Consider the following 19,959-nt stretch of genomic DNA (forward strand, 5'->3'; position numbering starts at 1 on the left):
TGGCTTCAGACAGTCATACAGTAATCGAGACACCCGTCTTATGTCACCTTTTTGGCAAAACACCCTGTCAGATAAAAAATAAAAAGATAAAAATGTTATGCCCCCCCAGCATGTCATTACATAAAACACACACACACACACACACACACACACACATATTTCTGTAGAACGAGAGTGGTGAATATGCTACATGCCATAGTCGTGAGCACATTATATATACAACATTAGAGCTTACAGTGTGAATCACTGAACAAACAATGCCGGGGAATTTAATCAGAGCGAAACGGAGCAAAGAAGCAGGGGGGTTAGCTGTCCATCAACGTTCTGGCTAAGGCGAAGGCTTTCTTTTGGGCTCATACCTGTGAGCTGTTACCATACATAGAATCAGCACTTATCACAGAAGAGGGATATAAATATTGAATTTAGAGCGTCTGGCTCGTATGGAAGCCAAGAACTTAATGCTGCGACTATGAATAGAAATCCCTTTATTAGCTGTCCTTGTACACAGTCTTCTCGTTCGCAGTGCTGTAAAATGAGAGGATAAACTGAGTTTGTTTGTAACACGTGTCGTTAGAATGAGAGTCGTCCTTTTGATCATTAAAGTGGTTTACTACCCATTAAAACAGACTTTTTATTGTAAGCTCACTTTGTACTAAGAGAACAACACTAAGAATGAGGAACTATGTTTGGACTCGACTTCAAAACCCAAACTGTTCCTAGATTTCATTAGCAGGCAAATAACATAGAATACAGACAGATATAGGTGTTTCTTCAGTTTGAGGCACTTTTATGTCCCAGAGGATGATTTTCTCTTGGTATTCCTGTAGCTTTAGCTTGAACTGTAGATCATGGTGCTAGCAACACCATGGTCACTGGTTTGACTCTCAGGGAATGCATGAGCTAATGAATTATATAACTTAAATGTAATGTAAGTCACTTTCGATAAAAGCATGAATGATGTAGATGTTGTTATAGGAAGGTTACATCATAACTGTTTAGGTAATATTTTTACCATGCCTTCATCGTTTATTTTAGCTACTAAGTTAAATTATATAGACAAAATGAAATGTATGACAAAACATCATCATGATCAATCTACAAAATAATGAAAATCGAACAAACAAACTCATGAGAGCAAGTTCAGACATGAACTTACCTTAATGTACTTGCTTTTTTTTGCATTAATTGAAAGCTGTGAAATTAAACAGAATGTTATGTTATCAAACATAATAGATCATTTTAGATGCAATGGAAAAAATATATTGGTGAAATGTTAATGACAATCAGAATAAAATGGCAAAAATGATAGAATTCTCCTGTAATTCATGTATATTCATTTGTTGGACAAATTAAATAAACTAGTGAGAGTGTGAAAAGTAAAGTTATAAGAGAGTTTATTTTCTTAAAGTCCACATTGCCAAAAGTGTCCATTAGATGAAGAAACACCAGATTTTGACATCTGAAATGTGATGCATATTTTAATTCATAAAGGCGTAAAGCAAACATGCAATTAATTATCTGGCAGACTTGACGTTTTACGCTTTTGACAATTTCAAGAACAAAAGAATGGTTTTAAGAAATGCCAGTTAAACTAAAAAGGGAGAATATCTGGTATTGTGTGACCTTAAAGGGATAGTTCACGCTTTCACAAATATCATCATTTACATTGTGTCTTTCCAGACTTGTATGGATTTGCTTTTTTTGCAAAAACAAAAGGCATTTTGAAAAATGTTAAGTGTTTTTGTTCACACTTTGAGAGTGGGGTCCAAATCATCATTGGACTTCTATTGTAAGGACAAAACATTTTTTTAATATATATAATTCTTCTGTACTAAGCGAAGCCTGACCTCCGAAAATACACTCTGACAGTATTAGACATAAAACAAGATAAATCCTTGCTTAAGATACAAGGATGCATTTGCTCTATGAACTGTAATGAGATTTGAAGTGTTCAGTGAAGTATCTTTGCCAAGGAATGGTTCATTGTGATAACTTTGAGACAGCGATATTGCATTTGAGTCGCTGCAGCTGCTTTGTGCTAAATTATGAATTATGATCATTATAATAGTCACCACAGAACCAATTACTCAAATGTCTCTGAAATATGCAGCTTGCCTCAGTGATAGTAATTCACTCTAACGTCTAAATATCCTTCCCATGCTCATTCAAGATAGAAGTGAACCTCAACTATGTTATCTGAAGTCTGGGTTGGATCGTTCGGATGACTTCACTGCCTGAACCTGAAAATGTTCATGGTATTTGAACAGGAACATTGTTTTAATTGTGACATCACAGTCAATCTGTCATTGCTGCCAGTGTGATAATGTTCCACACACTGGGCTTATTTCATTGTGTCTGCAGTCTGTGATACACCGTCCTGAGACCATGGCTATGGTCCAAAACCTAGTGAGCTGCCTATACAGCAGTTTAAGCTATCAACTTTGTACCTGACAGACCCTGTGTATAAAGCTGATCAGTTTGTCAGACACCAAAAAGACCACGTTTATACTTTAGTATGTATTATAGAAATACTATACTTAAAGGGGTCCTATGACGTTGCTAAAAAGAATGTTATTTGGTGTATTGCAATGTGTTTATGTGGTTTAAAAAAAAAAAAAAAAAAAACATTTCCCGCATAATGGACATTATTGTTTCTCCTCTATGCCTCGCCTTCTGAAACACTTCGATTTTTACAAAGGTCTTTGTTCTGAAAAGCAAGATGTGCTCTGATTGGCCAGCTATCCCGTGCGTTGTGGTTGGCTGAATACCTCAAAGCGTGTGACAGAAATGTTACACCTTTTCCCATAGTGTGATGCCCCCCCCCCACCCCCCGCAAGACGAGACAAAACCAGTAAAACCCATTATAAACGAGGCATTTGTTGCACCCAGTGGGGACATAATTACAGATTATAATAATAACTTATACTGTGATTTTACATGTTGCGTATCGCACTGCATAAACAAAACCATGTCTTCATTTGTGATCGGAGAAATGACAAACAACAAGCACTACTCTACACTGCTCAAAACCCGTGTTTGAATCATCAGTGGCAAATTCTTTAAATATAAAAATATTTACTCTGAGACTGTGTCAGAAGCGCCAGACTGTCCTTGCAAAGTTGGAATTGCCCAACATTATAGAAACAGACATCGGCATTGTAGGCTACTCTCACAGGAAATAGTCCTCATCCTCCTTAAAATGCGCTTTCACACATCTGAATATTTGGGTGGAATTGTTCTGGAACAATTCAACCACAACTTAATACAACTCACAAATTAACACTGAGTTCAAGTTGTGTCTCTTTTGGAAGGCCAAACGAAGTAGTTTAGCTTTCACAATGAAACACACATTGTCTCAACAACATGGTGGCTGCAACAATACTACAGCGAGAATCAAAGTCATGCCTTATTTCTTTGAGTGAACATTTGGGGGGCGTTATGCAGATCTTTCCACATCGTGATGTAGACATGTTAGGGCGTGTTAGAACGAGCCGTTTTAGGGGGGCGTAGTTGACTCTTAACTTTTATAAAGAATATCTCTTTGGGTTTGAGACTTTAGTCTTTGCAACTTTGCAGATCTTCTTTATGCACCAAGAGCTTGTAACACTCCAAAGAGAAAGGAAGTATGAAGTATTCTTTCAGTGTTTTTGCATGTTATTTACAATTGAATGAAAATGCATTATAGTTTAGTTTATATACATATGGAATAGTTCATAGTTCAGAAACACTTTAATGACCCCCCCCCCACCACCACCAAAAAAACCCCCACAATTGTCAGATATGAAATCACAAAAAACTTTATATTTATAAATTTATTTGATAATTAATTTTAAAAAGGCTTCCTTAGAAAATAGAAGGCAACCACAAATTGCACTGATGACCTCAACAAAAAATCCATTCAAAATGGAGTAAGAAGTGAGAAAAGCACTTATTATTTATTTAATAATGAAAAGTCTTGATTAGAAATAGCCCATTCCAATTAAACATGAACTGTCTGACCCAGTATTAGAGTATTATGTCATTATCTTAGAATTTTACTACTGTCAAACTGTATTGAAATCGAGCCACTTTTGGCTCATTTAAGGAGTTGCTGCCTATGTAGAGTGCTCCAAACTGGTCACTAATAAGGTTCGGGATGCTGCCCTAGAAGGCAACTGCCTAGGCAGCAGAAAGTAAGTAAATCAAAAATTTAAACAGTATTGTTTTATAATTTAAAACCTAACAAAAACCTCTTAAAACAATGTTACTGTTCTTGAAAAGTGTGCTTGTTCTACCTCTTTTAAAAAAAATGTTTTTACTTTTGTTAGTTATCGAATGACATTCCCCTGTATGAGGCCACTGCATGTGATATCAGAGTGACATGCTAAAGTTTGATTTGTTTTGACAAAACATCCTTTTAAAAAGACAGAGCAATATTTTCCCAACATAATGTGACAGATTAAGATAAGAATGGAGGTGCTGCACAAGGTTTAGTCAGGCACTTGCAATGTTTGGTGGAGCATTGGTGGTCGGGTCTGGAACATATCCAACAATAATCAGTGAAATCACTGGGGGCAAGGAATGAGAAATAGATTGTATACTGTGTGTGTTTGAGATTTAAGTGTGTTTTTACTGTTAAGACTAGAATAAATAAACCTAAAATTCATATTTTCATCCTTACATAAATTACAGCTTTTAGCATCCCAACAGTTATATTTTCTGCTGTATAATAGATGTATTGCTCATTAGATGATGCAAAAAATGTAAACAACAATAATAATTCAATCTTATTCTCCCAGTAGAGTACAAACATTAGAAAAAGGGTGACTCCCTGCAGCACACATGCAAGAATTTATTGTTCGATTATTCAGATATCATTAAATTCATAGTGGCCTACATCTGTGAAGGAGTCACCAGAATTAGAACAACAGAGAAGAAACAGGACCTTCAAAATTGCCTTCACTGTATTTCAAGGGAAATTAGTCAGTATAAAATTAAAAGAAAACATAGTACTGTAAAAGAGTTGTTTTTAGGTTTTACAATATCTGTAGTTGTGAGGGATGTGTGGTCCATACGTAAACTTTCTACAGTACAAGCTTGCAGCTGAAACAAAAAGCCTGAAACAAAAAAACGATTTTTTTTTTAAAGAGACACTCCACCATTTGCTTTTGCATATATCCCCTACCATCTCACACACATACTTTTGAGAACAACTTTTAAAAAGTGCACTTTGTAATAATAAAAAATTAAATAGTTTACCTTTTTTTATTTTTATATATATATATTAATTCCTGTTTTAAAAATCTTTTGTTGAGCCTTTAAGTACAATTGATGTGTTGACTAAAATACTTGTAATGAAAGGGGCTGGTGCCATCCATCCAACCACCAGAGGGAGCCCTCTCTTGAATACTAGCTGTCTGTTTTTCCATTGGTAAATTTATGTTTGGTACCATATTTTAACCATGCAGTCCCTATTGATCACTGCAAATTATTGCTAGTTCTCACTCCTTAGCAAGTGTTTTTCAACCTGTTTTGCTTTACTTTTGTGACCATTGTACCTGTCTTATTTGACCACTGCCTTTTGGATTACTGTTTCTGCCTAGTTTGCCTTGCTTGACTGTCTTCACATTTACTAAATACCTGCCTGTCTTACCTACTAAGATTCAGCCTTTTGATTTTGATTTGTTACTGAGTATTATTAAAAGTCTTGCATTTGAATCATACACTGCCTCCATATTGTTGCCTATGGCTTCCTTAAAGAATAGTTCGCTTTAGATCGATCCAGCAGAAGTCTCTCAGTGTTGGCCTATGAGAGTGAGATGCTCAGTGGATATTAGGAACAGCTGGTGCATCTTAGAGATGCCTTCCTCAATACATCCAATCTCTCCCCACTCCTCAAAGCTCTCTGTTTAAGACTCGATTTACCTGAAAGTTTTGATGGCTCACCATAACCATGTTTAGGGTTTATTCTTCAATGCAAGATGTTATTTGCTAGTAAACCTGAGACTTATGACCATCAATCTAAGAAGTTTGCGGTGTTTATGTTGTTGTTAACTGGATGAGCTTTAGACTGGGCATGTGCGGTGTGGCAGAGTGACTCTCAAGTCTTTGTTTGACTATTTAATCTCCTTGCTTTACCAAGTGTTTGAAAATCCTGAGGTGGGGCAGGATATTTCTGACCAACTACTGAATGTTAAACAGAGGACTATGCTATTGAATTCTGAACGTTTGATGCAAAGAGCGGATGGTACAACATAGCTCTCAAGGCAGTGTTTAAGGGGGGGGGGGGTGATTGTAAAGTTATAAACATAGCTGTTCTGTAAGGCAGTAGATTTATCCTATTAGCTCTGGAATTATAGCCACAAGCCTGTTACTCTTCATTTTGGACTCTTCAATAAAGATACTTTAACCTTCTACGTCGTTCCATCATGTTAATTCCAAGGTAATTTTGGGTCACCCTTGGCTAGGTATTTATGATCCTCTTATCTCTTGGAACCAGGGACGACTCACCCAATGGTCAGCATATTGTCATTCCCAGTGCTTCACTAACACTTTGTCTCTACCCTACCTGACCACCAGCATAGAGAGTCCTGAGGTTAATCCTTGCATAGACTATAGGGGACTGAATAATGTAATGGTCAAGTAGTGGTATACATTGCCTTTATGCCCCTCTGCCTTGAAACAGTTGCACAAGGCCCTAGTTTACACCAAGCTTTACCTTAGAAGTTCCAATAACCTGATCCACATCCGAGAAGGAGATGAGTGGAAAACTGCTTTCCTGACCACTAGGGGGCACTATGAATACCTTGCTATGCTCTATGGGCTAGCCAACTTAACTTTAGCAATGAGATCTTCCACTATCTATTGAACAAGTGCATAGTTGCCTACATTGTAATCTTGATCTACTCCCCGAACATCAAAGATTTCAAGACAGTCCTGTCACAGCCACAGCAACGGCAATTTTATGCAAAGTTAGAAAAATTTTAATTACATATCTCTAAAATGTAATCTCTGGGGTATATCGTCAGTCAGATGGACGATTCAAAAGTTCAGGCATTAACAGAATGGCCTCTGCACAAGATGTTAAAGAACTCCAATGATTCCTGGGATTTGTCAGCTTTTACTGCTGGTTCATTCGCAACTACACTTTGATTGCCGCCCCAATGACTTCCCTCCTAAAGGAAAAAACAGCCAAACTAAAATGCAAATTCAAGGATCTCAAAGCCAGTTTTATGACAGAGCCCATTTTGAAAAGTCCAGAACCCTTTCCTTCACTGTGGAAGAGGGTGCATCAGACCATGGGATTCTACGAACTATGACTTTGGTACGCAATGCATTCTGGTGGCCGAACATGAACCAGGATATCATTAACTATGTTAAAGCTTGCTCTCTTTGTTTTCGCAAAGTCTAAAACTCCTCATAAACTACCTACCGGTCTGCTCCAACCCATACCAATCTCTCAACATTCTTGGTCAAGCTTGTTGACTGACTTTATTACTGACCTAGCCAACTTCAACAGCTATACTACTATCCTGGTTATCATAGATTGTTTCTTTCAGACTTCTTTAGATTAGATTGTTTCTTTCACACATATTGTCTGACCGGGGTTCTCAGTTCACCTCAAGGGTATGGCAGGCATTAATGTCATTAATGACATCAATGTCACCCTCACCTCTGGATATCATTCCAAGTCTAACGGGCAGGTTGAGAGACTCAATCAAGAAATTGGATGTTACCTCAGAACATATTGTAGTAAAGAACAAGACAAATGGAGTGACTTCCTCCCATGGGCCAAATATGCTCAAAACTCCCTTCCCGTGTTAATCTGCTTATCTAACCCCTTTTCAGTGTGTTCTAGGCTACCAGCCCTCTATGTTGTCCTGGTCTGGTGCCGGCGGTGGATGACTGGATCAAGCGCAGCAAAAGGGTGTGGGACAGCACTCATGTGAATCTTAAGAGAGCCATAAGGGCCCAACAGATCCAAGCTGACCATAGGAGGCATCCCGACCCCAACTATCAACCAGGCCAGAGAGTCTGGCTATCCACTCGAGATCTCAGAGTACGACTGCCGAAGCTCACCCTGAGGTATGTAGGTCCTTTCAGGATTCTGAAACAAATCAACCCTGTTACATACCGCCTTTCCTTCTATCTACCATCACAGAATGATCTCACCACCATGGAAGCAGCGAGCACCAATACCCTCACGGAGTTCATGCACCACAGCGTCAAACGAATGGATCAGCAGCAGGAGAGCATCTCGAACACCGGACGCACTGTCCAAACACTGATGGCACAGGTGTCTGAGCTTACCCAGCAGATCCATCGACTAACAGGTGGGTAGAGCTCGGCTGTCCCGGAGGGAGAGGGAACGGCGGATGTCCCAAAGACTGTGTTTGTACTGTGGAGGCTCTGCTCATAACAGCTACTCATGCCCAGTAAAAGAGCCAGCCCGATAGTAAACTTGAGGCTACAATCGGGTGGGATCTCCGCTGAGAAGTCCTCATCTACATCATCAACCCTCCTTCCGGTGAAACTGCGCTGGAAGAATCAACATCACGAATGTCACGCCCTTCTGGACTCCGGAGCTGAAGGTAATTTCATTGATTCTTCACTTGCACATCACTTGAACATTCCTGTGTCTCTCCCCATCCACGTCACCACACTCAACGGCCAGGAACTGCCTCATGTCACACACCATACTGAACCCATCACAATGCTCATGTCTGGAAACCATCAAGAAACCATATCCTTTTTTCTCATGGACTCCCCTGTTGCTCCCATTGTTTTGGAACAACCCTGGTTAACCAAGCATAATCCATGAGTGGAATGGGATTCTAACACTGTCACATTGTGGAGTGAAAAATGTCATGAGTCTTGTCTGGTTTCTGCTTGTCCTGTTGTCCCTGTTTCTGTCTTTCAGAAGTAGAACATGGTTTTACCAAACGTGCCCGTTGAGTATCTGGACCTGAAGGAAGTGTTCAGTAGGTCCCGTGCTGCTTCTCTCCCTCCGCATCGTCCCTACGACTGTGCCATAGACTTAGTGTCAGGTAAGTCTCCGCCTAAGGGCAAGTTATACTCTCTTTCTATTCCTGAGAGGGAGGCCATGGAGAAATACATTTTTGATTCCTTAGCCTCTGGGTTCATCCGTCCTTCCTCTTCTCCAGCGGGGGCGGGGTTCTTTTTTGTGGGTAAGAAGGATGGTTCTCTGCGACCTTGCAGTGATTACCGAGAGCTGAACAACATCACGATAAAGAATACCTATCCTTTACCACTCATGTCTTCAGGTTTCGAGAGGTTGAAGGGAGCATCCATATTCACAAAACTGACCAACTAACCTCACCTCTGACAGCCTGCGTTCACTAACCTCAAGAACCACTTCGTTTCGGCTCCCATCCTTGTGGCCCCTGATCCCACACGGCAGTTCGTGGTGGAGGTCGACGCATCAGAGGTGGGGGTAGAAGCAGTGTTGTCCCAACGTGCTGCTTCGGACGATAAGGTACATCCTAGCGCGTTTTTCGCACATGGACTATCTCCTGCTGAACGCAATTTTGACATTGGCAGTAGAGAGTTGTTGGCTGTCAAATTAGCATTAGAGGAATGGCATCACTGGTTGGAGGGTTCAGGGGTTCCCTTTATTGTTTGAACCGATCATAAGAATTTAGAGTACATTAGAACTGCCAAAAGACTCAATTCCAGGCAGGCTCGGTGGGCACTTTTTTTTGGTCATTTTCAGTTTACCTTATCGTACTGCCCGGGTTCCAAAAATGTCATACCCGACTCTTTATCACGGCTTTTTGATCCCTCCACCCGTCCGGTAACTCCCAAGTGTATTTTAGCTGAGAAATTTGTGGTCTCAGCACTCATGTGGGAGGTCAAGTCGAAGGTCAAGACAGCCTTATAAGGGGTAACGCCTCCGTCCGGTTGTCCACCGAACCATTTATTTGTGCCGGAGGAGTTAAGGTCCGAAGTTGGCTCATTTTTCGAATGTAGCTTGTCACCCAGGGATAAGTAGAACGATTGTGGTGGCCACGTATGGCTCGCAACGTCCGCGATTTTGTTTTGGCTTGCTCAGTTTGTGCCAGTGGTAAGTCATCTAACCGACCTCCTGATGGTCTTCTTCAGCCGCTGTCTGTCCCTTCGAGACCCTGGTCCCACATCGCTCTAGATTTTGTTACCGCCCTCCCGCCCTCTAATGGCATGACAGTCGTTTTGACCGTAGTGGACCGGTTCTCGAAGGCGGCACATTTCATTCCCTTGCCCAAATTACCGACAGCCAAGGAGACAGCAGTCACTGTCCTAGATCCCGTCTTTTGGCTTCATGGCCTGCCGGTAGACGTGGTTTCGGACAGGGGATCTCAGTTTCCTATCCAAATTTTGGATAGAGTTTTGCAAATTGTTAGGAGCGTCAGTTAGCTTGTCTTCGGGTTATCATCCCCAAAGCAACGGACAATCTGAGTGAGCCAACCAAGATTTAGAGAGGACGTTGCGATGTTTGGTCACCAAGAATCTTTCTTCCTGGAGTCAACAACTCTCTATGGTGGAGTACGCCCACAATTCGTTGCCAGTGTCAGCTACAGGCCTCTCTCCGTTTCAGTGTAGTGTAGGGTACCAGCCACCAGCCTTTCCCAGTCTGGAATCTGAAGTCGCGTTTTCCTCCGCCCAAGAATTTGTCCAGAGGTGCCACCGCACCTGGACTAGAGCCCGCGAGACTCTGCTCCGGGTGAGGGAGTGCACTAAGGCCAAGGCCGATCGCCACCGGTCAAAGCCTCCCGTTTACGTCGTGGGTCAAATGGTGTGGCTTTCTACTAGTAACATTCCTCTGTGTTCCGTTTCTAATAAATTAGCTCCCAAATTTATCGGGCCGTTCACTTTCACCAAGATCATTAGTCCGGTGACAGTCCGCCTCAAACTACCTCCTGCGTACAAGAGGATACACCCCGCCTTTCAGGTGTCCAAAATTAAACCCGTGTTTTATGCACGTATTAATTTGCCTACTCCGGTCACCACCACGGAGTGTCGTCTTCTCAGCCACATTGTTTACTTGTGTCTCTATATTTATCTCATCTCATTAAAACTGTTAACTCGCATCGGTTTCCTGACTTTCCTTCAATCAACCGTCACATGGGCCTCCTCCTCCCCTGGAGATTGACAGCACACCTGCTTAGTCGATTAACAAGATCCTGGATTCACGCCATAGAAGAGGTTAGTTGCAATATCTGGTGGACTGGGAGGGCTACAGACCAGAGTAGATATTGGATGGCATAGAGGGATATACTGGATCCATTGCTGATCCAGGAGTTCCACCAATGGCTCCTTGACTGCCCAGCACCAAGTCCCAGGGGTCGACCCAAGAAAAGAACACTGCGAGGTGTTCGTGGGATGGAGGTGTGGGGGGTGGTTGAATCTCAAAAGTCTCAATAGAAATGATATTAAAATATATTTTAGTTAAACACCATAAACGCTTGTTAGTACATCTGACAATTATGTTCCATGTTACTCTCCATGTTGAGCTATGTCAATCAGTTTCCAAATGAACTAAATTAATCAAGTTTAGAGGTCAAAGTTGATAGATTGTTTACACAAAGTTGTTCATTGGAGAAAAAAAATACAGTTGCCAAAAAAACTTCCTCCATGCCTGCATGATGCTTTATAAAGTATGGCAATGCAGGTTGAACTCATCCATGTTCAAGAGCATCTAAATAGATGCCTGCAATGGAATCTGTGTCAAGTTATTCAGCTGTGATCTGGCAATGGTCGGATCATTCGATACACCTTATCAAAATGTATGTCTCATTCACTTACTGCAACTCGGAGCATTTTTAAATCTACTTTAAAAACTATGAGAGGAAGAAAAACATGACTATAAAGACACTCTGTTAATCAAGATTCCCATGGGAAGTTCTGGTATATATACGAAGGGAATTTGAAATCAGCAGTTACAATCTGAAATAATACATTTGTAATTGTTTTAAATAAATCATGAAATATTCAGCCTTGAAAAGAAGAAAATTTAGTAGAGGAATAAAACAAAACAGGATAGCCTTTTAACATGAATGACATTTTCAGGCCCATATTTGGGAATCTAAAGGGGAAATTAGATTTTTTTTTTAAGCTAATGTGAGTGGTGTTTGCCTCTGCACAATATTAGATTATTATTAAAGTATTCTTACAGGTACTCACAGATATTATAATTCTGGCTGATACCAGAGAGCATATAATTATTTTCATGGCTTTATAACAAATAAATGGCCAAACTGATTTTTTTTAAATAAATATTTTGTTATTACATTTTGTGTAAATATAAAAAATATAACACTCGGTAACACTTAAATTTAGCATTTGTAGCATCACACCATTATTATACCATTAGAAGCCAATTTTTCAGTACATTATGAAAAATCGATATTCATTTTGAGATCTGCTCAAGATTATTGTTAGAATTTTTAAAGATTAATTTTATGAAACCTAAACGAGGCAAAGAAAATCAATCAATAAATGTAAAATAAAAATGACTCTGTTCACGTATGTTGCATAACTTTGTTATACTTTATATCGTGTCATTGTTACAGTGTAATTATTGCGTAACAGTAATTCATAAGTACTACAAGTTTTTGTGATTATGTTTAAGGATGGGTTGGGTCAACAGTGTAATTACAGATTTCAAGTCAACTTTATTTATAAAGTGCTTACAAAATGCAAATAGTTTCAAAGCAGCTTTACAGGCATAAAAAGGTCTCAGTCACTTTACAATTTTGTACCTTATTTACTCCTAAATGGTGCATATTAGTACCAAAATATTTGTACCTTTTAAAAGGGTACCACCACTGTAACAGCTTTTGTTTTGTTCTTTTTTTCTGTGAGGGAATGATGCAAACAGAGATCAATTTTTGTGAAAAACCATTGTGTCATTGTTCAGCTGGGGTCAGATAAGTGTTGATTCAGTTCCAATCAATGACTGTGTAAATATCATAAATTAAAGTAGTTCAATTCAGCTGTAAAGCAGATTTGTAGAAAACAGTGATGTCATCATCCAGCTCAGTTCAGCTCTCATCCAATAATGTCAGTACAGACAATTCAATCATATTTCTGAATATTAAGAGTCCCCATCTACGCAAGCCAGAGGAGACCGTGGCAAACTCCACTGGTGACAGAAATGGAGAAAACAGTAAAATACAAAAATTAATTACAGACGTAATTACATGCAGGTATTTGTTTTAAATATAAGTCCAATGTTATGTATCTATGTATACAATAAGTGATTGTATGAAATGATTCTTTGTCTTGTTAGTACATAGCATTTAAAGACACTGGAGGACCAAAACAAACAAAGACGTAGTGAATCCAAAACTTTATGTTAAGGTGTCCCTGTCACAGTGCAATTAAATAGATTGTGCGGAATAGTAATTGTATTTACTATAGAGTCAAGGCTAGGATTAGTTGCTTGTAATTATGTACAATTTAGTATTATTTCTTATAAGTACATGTACACTGTAAAATAAAGTATTACCAAAACTCTACTAACAGCCATTAACTGATATTTTACCAACAGACCGGATCATTGCTAAGGTGTCCAGAGTGGTTGCATACTGGCCCAAAGTCAGAAGATATTCTGGTCTAGATAAGACTACATTCAATGTAGGTCAATGGTATTTTTTTTTCACCGTTTCTTCATCTGCCAGGTGAAAAAAAAGCTCAGGAAAAAGTCTCATCACTTACAAGAACACACTTCTTCTTAACAAGCTGCACAGTTTGAGGTATCATTCATGTTCACAGCACAATGTGCATAGCAATAGTAATTCATGCCATAAAGCTGACATTTTTCTGAACATTTCCATGTCTCATTGGTCAATCAAATGGATAGTCCCACCCCCAACTGCTGTGTCAGGCTAGATTGGATGCTCAAACAATTCATCGATGTCATCTATAGTAGCAATGACATCAGATTGCATGATAATGACATGGCCAAGGTACACAAGCTAAGCAGGCCATGACTTCATGTTTAGAGAAAGAATAAGTCAAGGTCAAATCTGGTTATTCAGTGCGGGAGAATAAAACCACCGCCAAGCAAGTTTCAGATAAACAAAAGCCTAATATGTTTTCAATCTACATAGGATAAACTACAGGAATACCACGTTGCATACTGGCACTCATGAACTCTTACTGGTGTGCGTCAGAGTGGACGCCCCCCATCTTCAACTACACTTTTGGTCTCTCCATGAAGTGCTTCTACCATGCATCATGTTTACAGCTTGACAAACTCTGTTTGCAGAAGGCACTGCGAATGGCAGAACTGAAACGTTGTGTTTATGTAAACAGACCGGACCGTACGTCTGCTGCTGCCACACAGATGACGAGACGGGATTCTGGGATATGTCCTCACAATACACCTCACTGCTGCCCAGCTAGTTGAGACTGTTTGTCTTGTGTGTCAGTGTGTGTATTTTGCTCTAGTGCTGTTCCCTTTCCCGGGGGATACCGAGACTATGAGCTTCATTCTTGGCAGATTTTGACCTCATGGGACAACAAACTGTACGTTATTTATTTGTTTTTAAGTGCAGTGCATTCTTGAAATGTATATGAGGTGTTCTGCACATTGTGCATGTTGCATGAAAATAGTAGGTGCTGTTGGCGCAGGTGTGGCACACGAATCCAACTTTATGGGCCGTAACCTGCACTGTGATTCAAGTGGACAAAAATATTATTGCAGTAATTAATAAATGACTTTCTTCTGCTAGTCTGCTGGTATTTCCATAGTGATCTCATGTTTGTTTTCAAGCGACACTGACATCAGCTTGCAGAAGACATTACTCTGGAGCATCTGCCATAAAAACACACAAGTCATTAATCAGCATAATGGGAAGCCGGATCACTGAAGCAATGAAGAAACACAGTTAGTTATGTGCGAACCGTTTTGTAGCAACATGGTTGTAAACACAGGAACAATTAAAGAAGACAAATTATTCTAATAGTCTTTCAACTGTAGCTTTATAAATCAGAAAATCAGAAAATTCTAGATAAGTTGTGGCTGGCTGCCATGCGGTTGCTAGGATGTGTAAAAGAGGGGGTTTCTTTGATCTACAGACAAATGTGATAATGTTACTTGGAAGTAATTGGGTCAAACATGTACAGTGTCCATAACAAAGAAAATGACAAATATGTTTAAAACACATGATCTTTGTATTCATACTGGTTTTGAAAAACCTTTATATCATTTTTTTTAAGAAACCATATTGAAAAAGATCTAAAACGTCATGAAGTGTGACCATAAAGTGTGTGTGTGTGTATATGCATCAAAGACGTTAAGATGCCCGCATCAAGAAAAATGTACAAAAGTGATTTTGTATCCATAGAAAGCACATTAAATGTAAGTAAAATGTCTATTTTTTATGTCTGTTTTTGGAGAATAAAATGTCAAAATTTGGTTGAAATAATGTTACGTTGTCATTCAGTGTAACACAATATTTATGCAAAAATTCTGACGTGTACATATTAAAATATCTAAATAAATAATGGAGCATACTAAATTTGATTGTGTTTTAAATTAGTACAAAATTCTTACTGACAAATGGGCAAAACCTAGGATAGTGGCAAATTTTAAAAATGTAAAATTACAACTCATTAGTATTTGGGGTGAAAGTAATTAAGTCTTTTAATATGTCATAAATAGATTTTTGTGTTAAATATGCCTGACAAGATTGTTACACTGAATGACATTTTACTGGGTGTCTTGTGTAAATCAGGGCAAAATGTATGATATTTATTTTTTGCTCAGAAAAACAAAAACAAAATTGCAATTAAATAAAACAGAAAACTTTTCGCATTTTTCTTTGGGGAGGGTGAACTACAACAGTTTAAAGCAGTATTAAACTGTTACTTTTCTTTTATGCTTATACACTTTTATATAATAAGCATAATTTATATTATATATATATATATATATATATATATATATATATATATATATATATATATATATATATATATATATATATATATATATATAATATTTTTTATATATATATATTACATAAATATCATAAATTATGAATTCATAAATATTACATTTTTTGGGAGTTCACTATATATATATTTGCAACAATCATTGATAAAATCTAACATGAACAGTCACATGTTGTTTCATATGCTCAAATAGCATTCATTTTTGTTAATTCTTTATTTTAAGGACAAATTCTCACCATTAACTAGTTTCTTATTAACATGTATATTACTAGCATACTGATTCTTAATTAGTACTTATAAAACACATATTAATGTCTTGACCATATTTTAGAACAATTAATCCTATTATCTATTAACAAGCAGCAAATTAGGATGAATAAATCATAGTTACTCAACCTTAAAATAAAGTGTGACTATTTTTTTTTTCCTCAGGTTGGTTTAGTCAATGTGGATATGGGGTCCCAAGTGCATTTCTCTGTTTCTGTCAGAACAGGAGTATCTAACGGTAGCTGAATTGAAAAGATGACTTTACAAATCGGCTAATGGCTCTTTTAATCACAAAGCGAGATTCAATCCGCTATATTATGCTCTAAACTTTCTACTATTAATTATTAACACTCATAAGCACTGCAATATTCCATAAAAACACAAACTGTCAGCTTTGGTTTCATGGTTAGTTTAACAGAATATAATTAAATGGGCGAAACTTAGCATTGTATCTTTGACCCAATTATCAAAAACTCACACTTGCATGGAAAACGAAACAGTAATTCACAGTTGTGTGGTCTTTATAGCTTTATAAACACAAATATAATGAATTGCTGTCTTTTTCTCCCAGCCATGTTCTCTGTAACCCCTCTGACGCCAGCCTCATACAAAAACATTAAACAAATGGAGCGCAAAACAGGAATATGGTGACAGCGATCTCGTTCATCACTCAAGTGTGTTTAAATTTGCTTTTCATTTCTGCAGGGAAAATATTCATAAGTCACACTCGAATCTCCAGAGAAAATAAACTGGGCCGCATGAGTCATGGCCTCTTTCACACTAGCATGTATGTTAACGGTTCGGGCTGTTTCCTACAAACTGACCTCTCCCTTCCTCCTGGTGCTGTGTTCTTATCTGCTTCTCTCCAATCAGCCTCACTATCGCTGTCAGAACGACACTGAACTAGAGCAAAGGCTACACTGAAGGGCAGCGACTCAGAAAGAGAAAACATTAGGCAGGAGCAGAGATGATTGAGAGATCTTAGAAAGGCAGATGAATTTACAGAATGCTTCGTGACTTTTTGGGAATCCATGTTCTGGGCTGGCACTGTTACCACTCACACATGTACCATAAGCTTTCATGTGCAGAGTACATTTATTTAAATCTATTATGTCTGAAATGGAACAGGTCGTTCAGTCAGGAATAATGACTGATATATTGCATGTTTCTGAAAGCACAAGAGCATTGCAGACGGATGGTGTGCAAGCCTTCCACTAAAACTCCCATTGCACTGCCTTAAATGGGAATCACATAGAAACAAGCCATGTTTTCTGTGTGGTTCTGATTAATACCAGATTCGACTGCGCTGGCTCTCATCCAGTTCCCACCCAGGGACAGGCCGATTTCTTTTTCTTACAGACATTAGAGTATGGCATGATCTGTTCCCCTATTTTAGACACATCTTTCTTCTTTTCTAAATGCCTTTTCCCTGAGTCTTGACTCGGTGCCAGTTGGAACAACAGGCCAGATAGTTCAAATGGGAGTTGGACCACTATATGCAAAGCACTTTGCTGTAATAAACTTTGCTCTGTGCAAGGCAAACTTTATTAGGGGAGTTCACAAAATGCATTCTTTAGTTTGTAAAAAGTGACGTTACTACCATACACAAATCAGCATGATGGAAGGTGTGGGCATGAAAGTCTGAACTCATTTTGTGTATTAGAACATACTTAAATCTATAGATAAAGAATAAAAAATATAAATTCATAATTAATAATAATTGTTAGAAATATAAATAATTGTAATAATAACTGGTTATCATACATGTATATAAAAATGTATTCAAATATTTATTTGGGTATAATCTTGATATATGCTTAAATTGCATACATTATTTAATCCTACAATAATTAAAAACAAGTACAATTACGTTTCATGTTATACATTTCATGTTTATTATGTACATTTGTATGTGCTTAAAACACTTAGAAATACATTCTCTGTAAAAGACAGAAAATTATTTATAAGAAAAATTTGCATTTTGGGGGAAAGACTGTCCAATAATAATAATACTAATAAGTTTTAGTATTTGTGTGTGTGTGTGTGTGTGTGTGTGTGTGTGTGTGTGTATGCATATATATATATATATATATATATATATATATATATATATACACACACACACACACACTAAAATAATTAAACTTTTTATAATTATATTTATAATTATATATATATATATATATAAAATTATATTATTTTATAATTATAATTACACTTATATTCCCAGCAAAATATATTCTTACAACACTTGTCAAACACAAAATTATTCATTAGAAAAAATACTTTAAAAAATATGATACTTAATAATAATAATAATAATAATAATAATAATAATTTCACGCGTGGTAGTATACAAAAATAGTCTATTATAAATAAAAATATTTACAATATATTTAAATATTTTATATTATTTTCCAGTTTATTAAAATAATAAGAAATATCATGCGTTTTATTTGTATACTATACTATATTTTTTATTTATTTATTTATATTCTGACGAACAATCGTTTTCCCCTTTGCCAATCCGTATTACGTCATCAACATGAGCCACGAGGCTTGACATTCAGACGCATGCTGAATGTTTTCATGAGTTTTTGACCTTTACAAAAACGTTTTCCTTTACAGGGACCCCGGTAAGTGTGTTATTTACACTTTTCTTTTCCATACACACAGAAATGCCAGTTGTTGTATTATGGCAATTATATAATCTGGACTCAGATTCGCTATATTCATCTAACGTGAACATTTCCTACATGTTAGGGGACTGTAAAACATATACGGCATGTCCACGCGTCAAGCATCGGTCCACGCGAAATGGATCATCGGTCAGGTGATCGGAACCAAGATGAAGAAGACGGCGAAGGTTCGAGTCACGAGACTTGTGCTCGATCCGTACCTGCTCAAGGTATGATGTGTTGATTTCTTCCTTATTTTTTCTTTCATTGCCTTAAAATATTTGTAGTTTTAAGCGTTAGGATCATTTATGTTTGTAAAATAGTGACGCATTATTTGTAAAATAGTTGGTTTGTAGACAGAATTAACCGGATCCTGTACTAATTTGCCTTTTATTTTTTCAAGTACTACAACAAGAGGAAGACATACTTTGCCCACGATCCTTTGGAGCAGTGCACTATTGGGGATGTTGTTTTGCTGAAGGCTTTGCCGGAGAAAAGATCCAAACATGTCAACCATGAACTCGCAGAGATTGTGTATAAAGTCGGGCAGGTGGTCGACCCGCTCACTGGGAAGAGGGTTGCTGGGACGCAGTATTTGGAGCCACTTACGGAAAGCACAGAAGACACAGAAGTATCTTTAACGGAGAAACTGGAGCAGCTAAACATTACTGCCTCCACTACACCTCCTTCAGCCTCTTAGAATTGTGTTTGTCCTTAATGTATGTACAGAACTCATGTCCTGATTTTCACATAAAATCACTGTGACTAGTATTTGTGTGGTCATCAATCTTGCATACTAATGCTTCTACCTGCTGTCCTCTTTGACACAGTCGAGAAACCATATATGTCTTAAGTCGCCGGGGTATATTTGTAGCAATAGCCAAAAAATGATGCATGTATGGGTCAAAATTATTGATTATTTTTCTTTTATTCCAAAAATCATCAGGATATTAAAGTAAAGATCATGTTTCATGAAGATATTGTGTACATTTGTTCCGTAAATATATCAAAACCTAATTTTTGATTCGTAATATGCATTGCTAATAATGAACATGGATAACTTCAAAGGTGATTT

At 37.9% G+C, this 19,959-nt stretch overlaps 1 protein-coding gene across 1 annotated transcript; it reads left to right on the forward strand.

The window, feature by feature from the left end:
• The first annotated feature begins 18,723 nt into the window (after positions 1-18,723).
• LOC127986483 (28S ribosomal protein S17, mitochondrial) lies at positions 18,724-19,655 on the forward strand. Its single transcript, XM_052588751.1, has 3 exons — positions 18,724-18,842; positions 18,970-19,114; positions 19,288-19,655. The coding sequence occupies exons 2-3, from the start codon at positions 18,992-18,994 to the stop codon at positions 19,582-19,584; spliced, it is 420 nt and encodes a 139-aa protein (XP_052444711.1). The 5' UTR covers positions 18,724-18,842; positions 18,970-18,991; the 3' UTR covers positions 19,585-19,655.
• The last annotated feature ends 304 nt before the right edge of the window (positions 19,656-19,959 follow it).

This window comes from Carassius gibelio, chromosome B21, assembly GCF_023724105.1.
Source record: "Carassius gibelio isolate Cgi1373 ecotype wild population from Czech Republic chromosome B21, carGib1.2-hapl.c, whole genome shotgun sequence".
In the NCBI taxonomy this organism is placed as follows: domain Eukaryota; kingdom Metazoa; phylum Chordata; class Actinopteri; order Cypriniformes; family Cyprinidae; genus Carassius; species Carassius gibelio.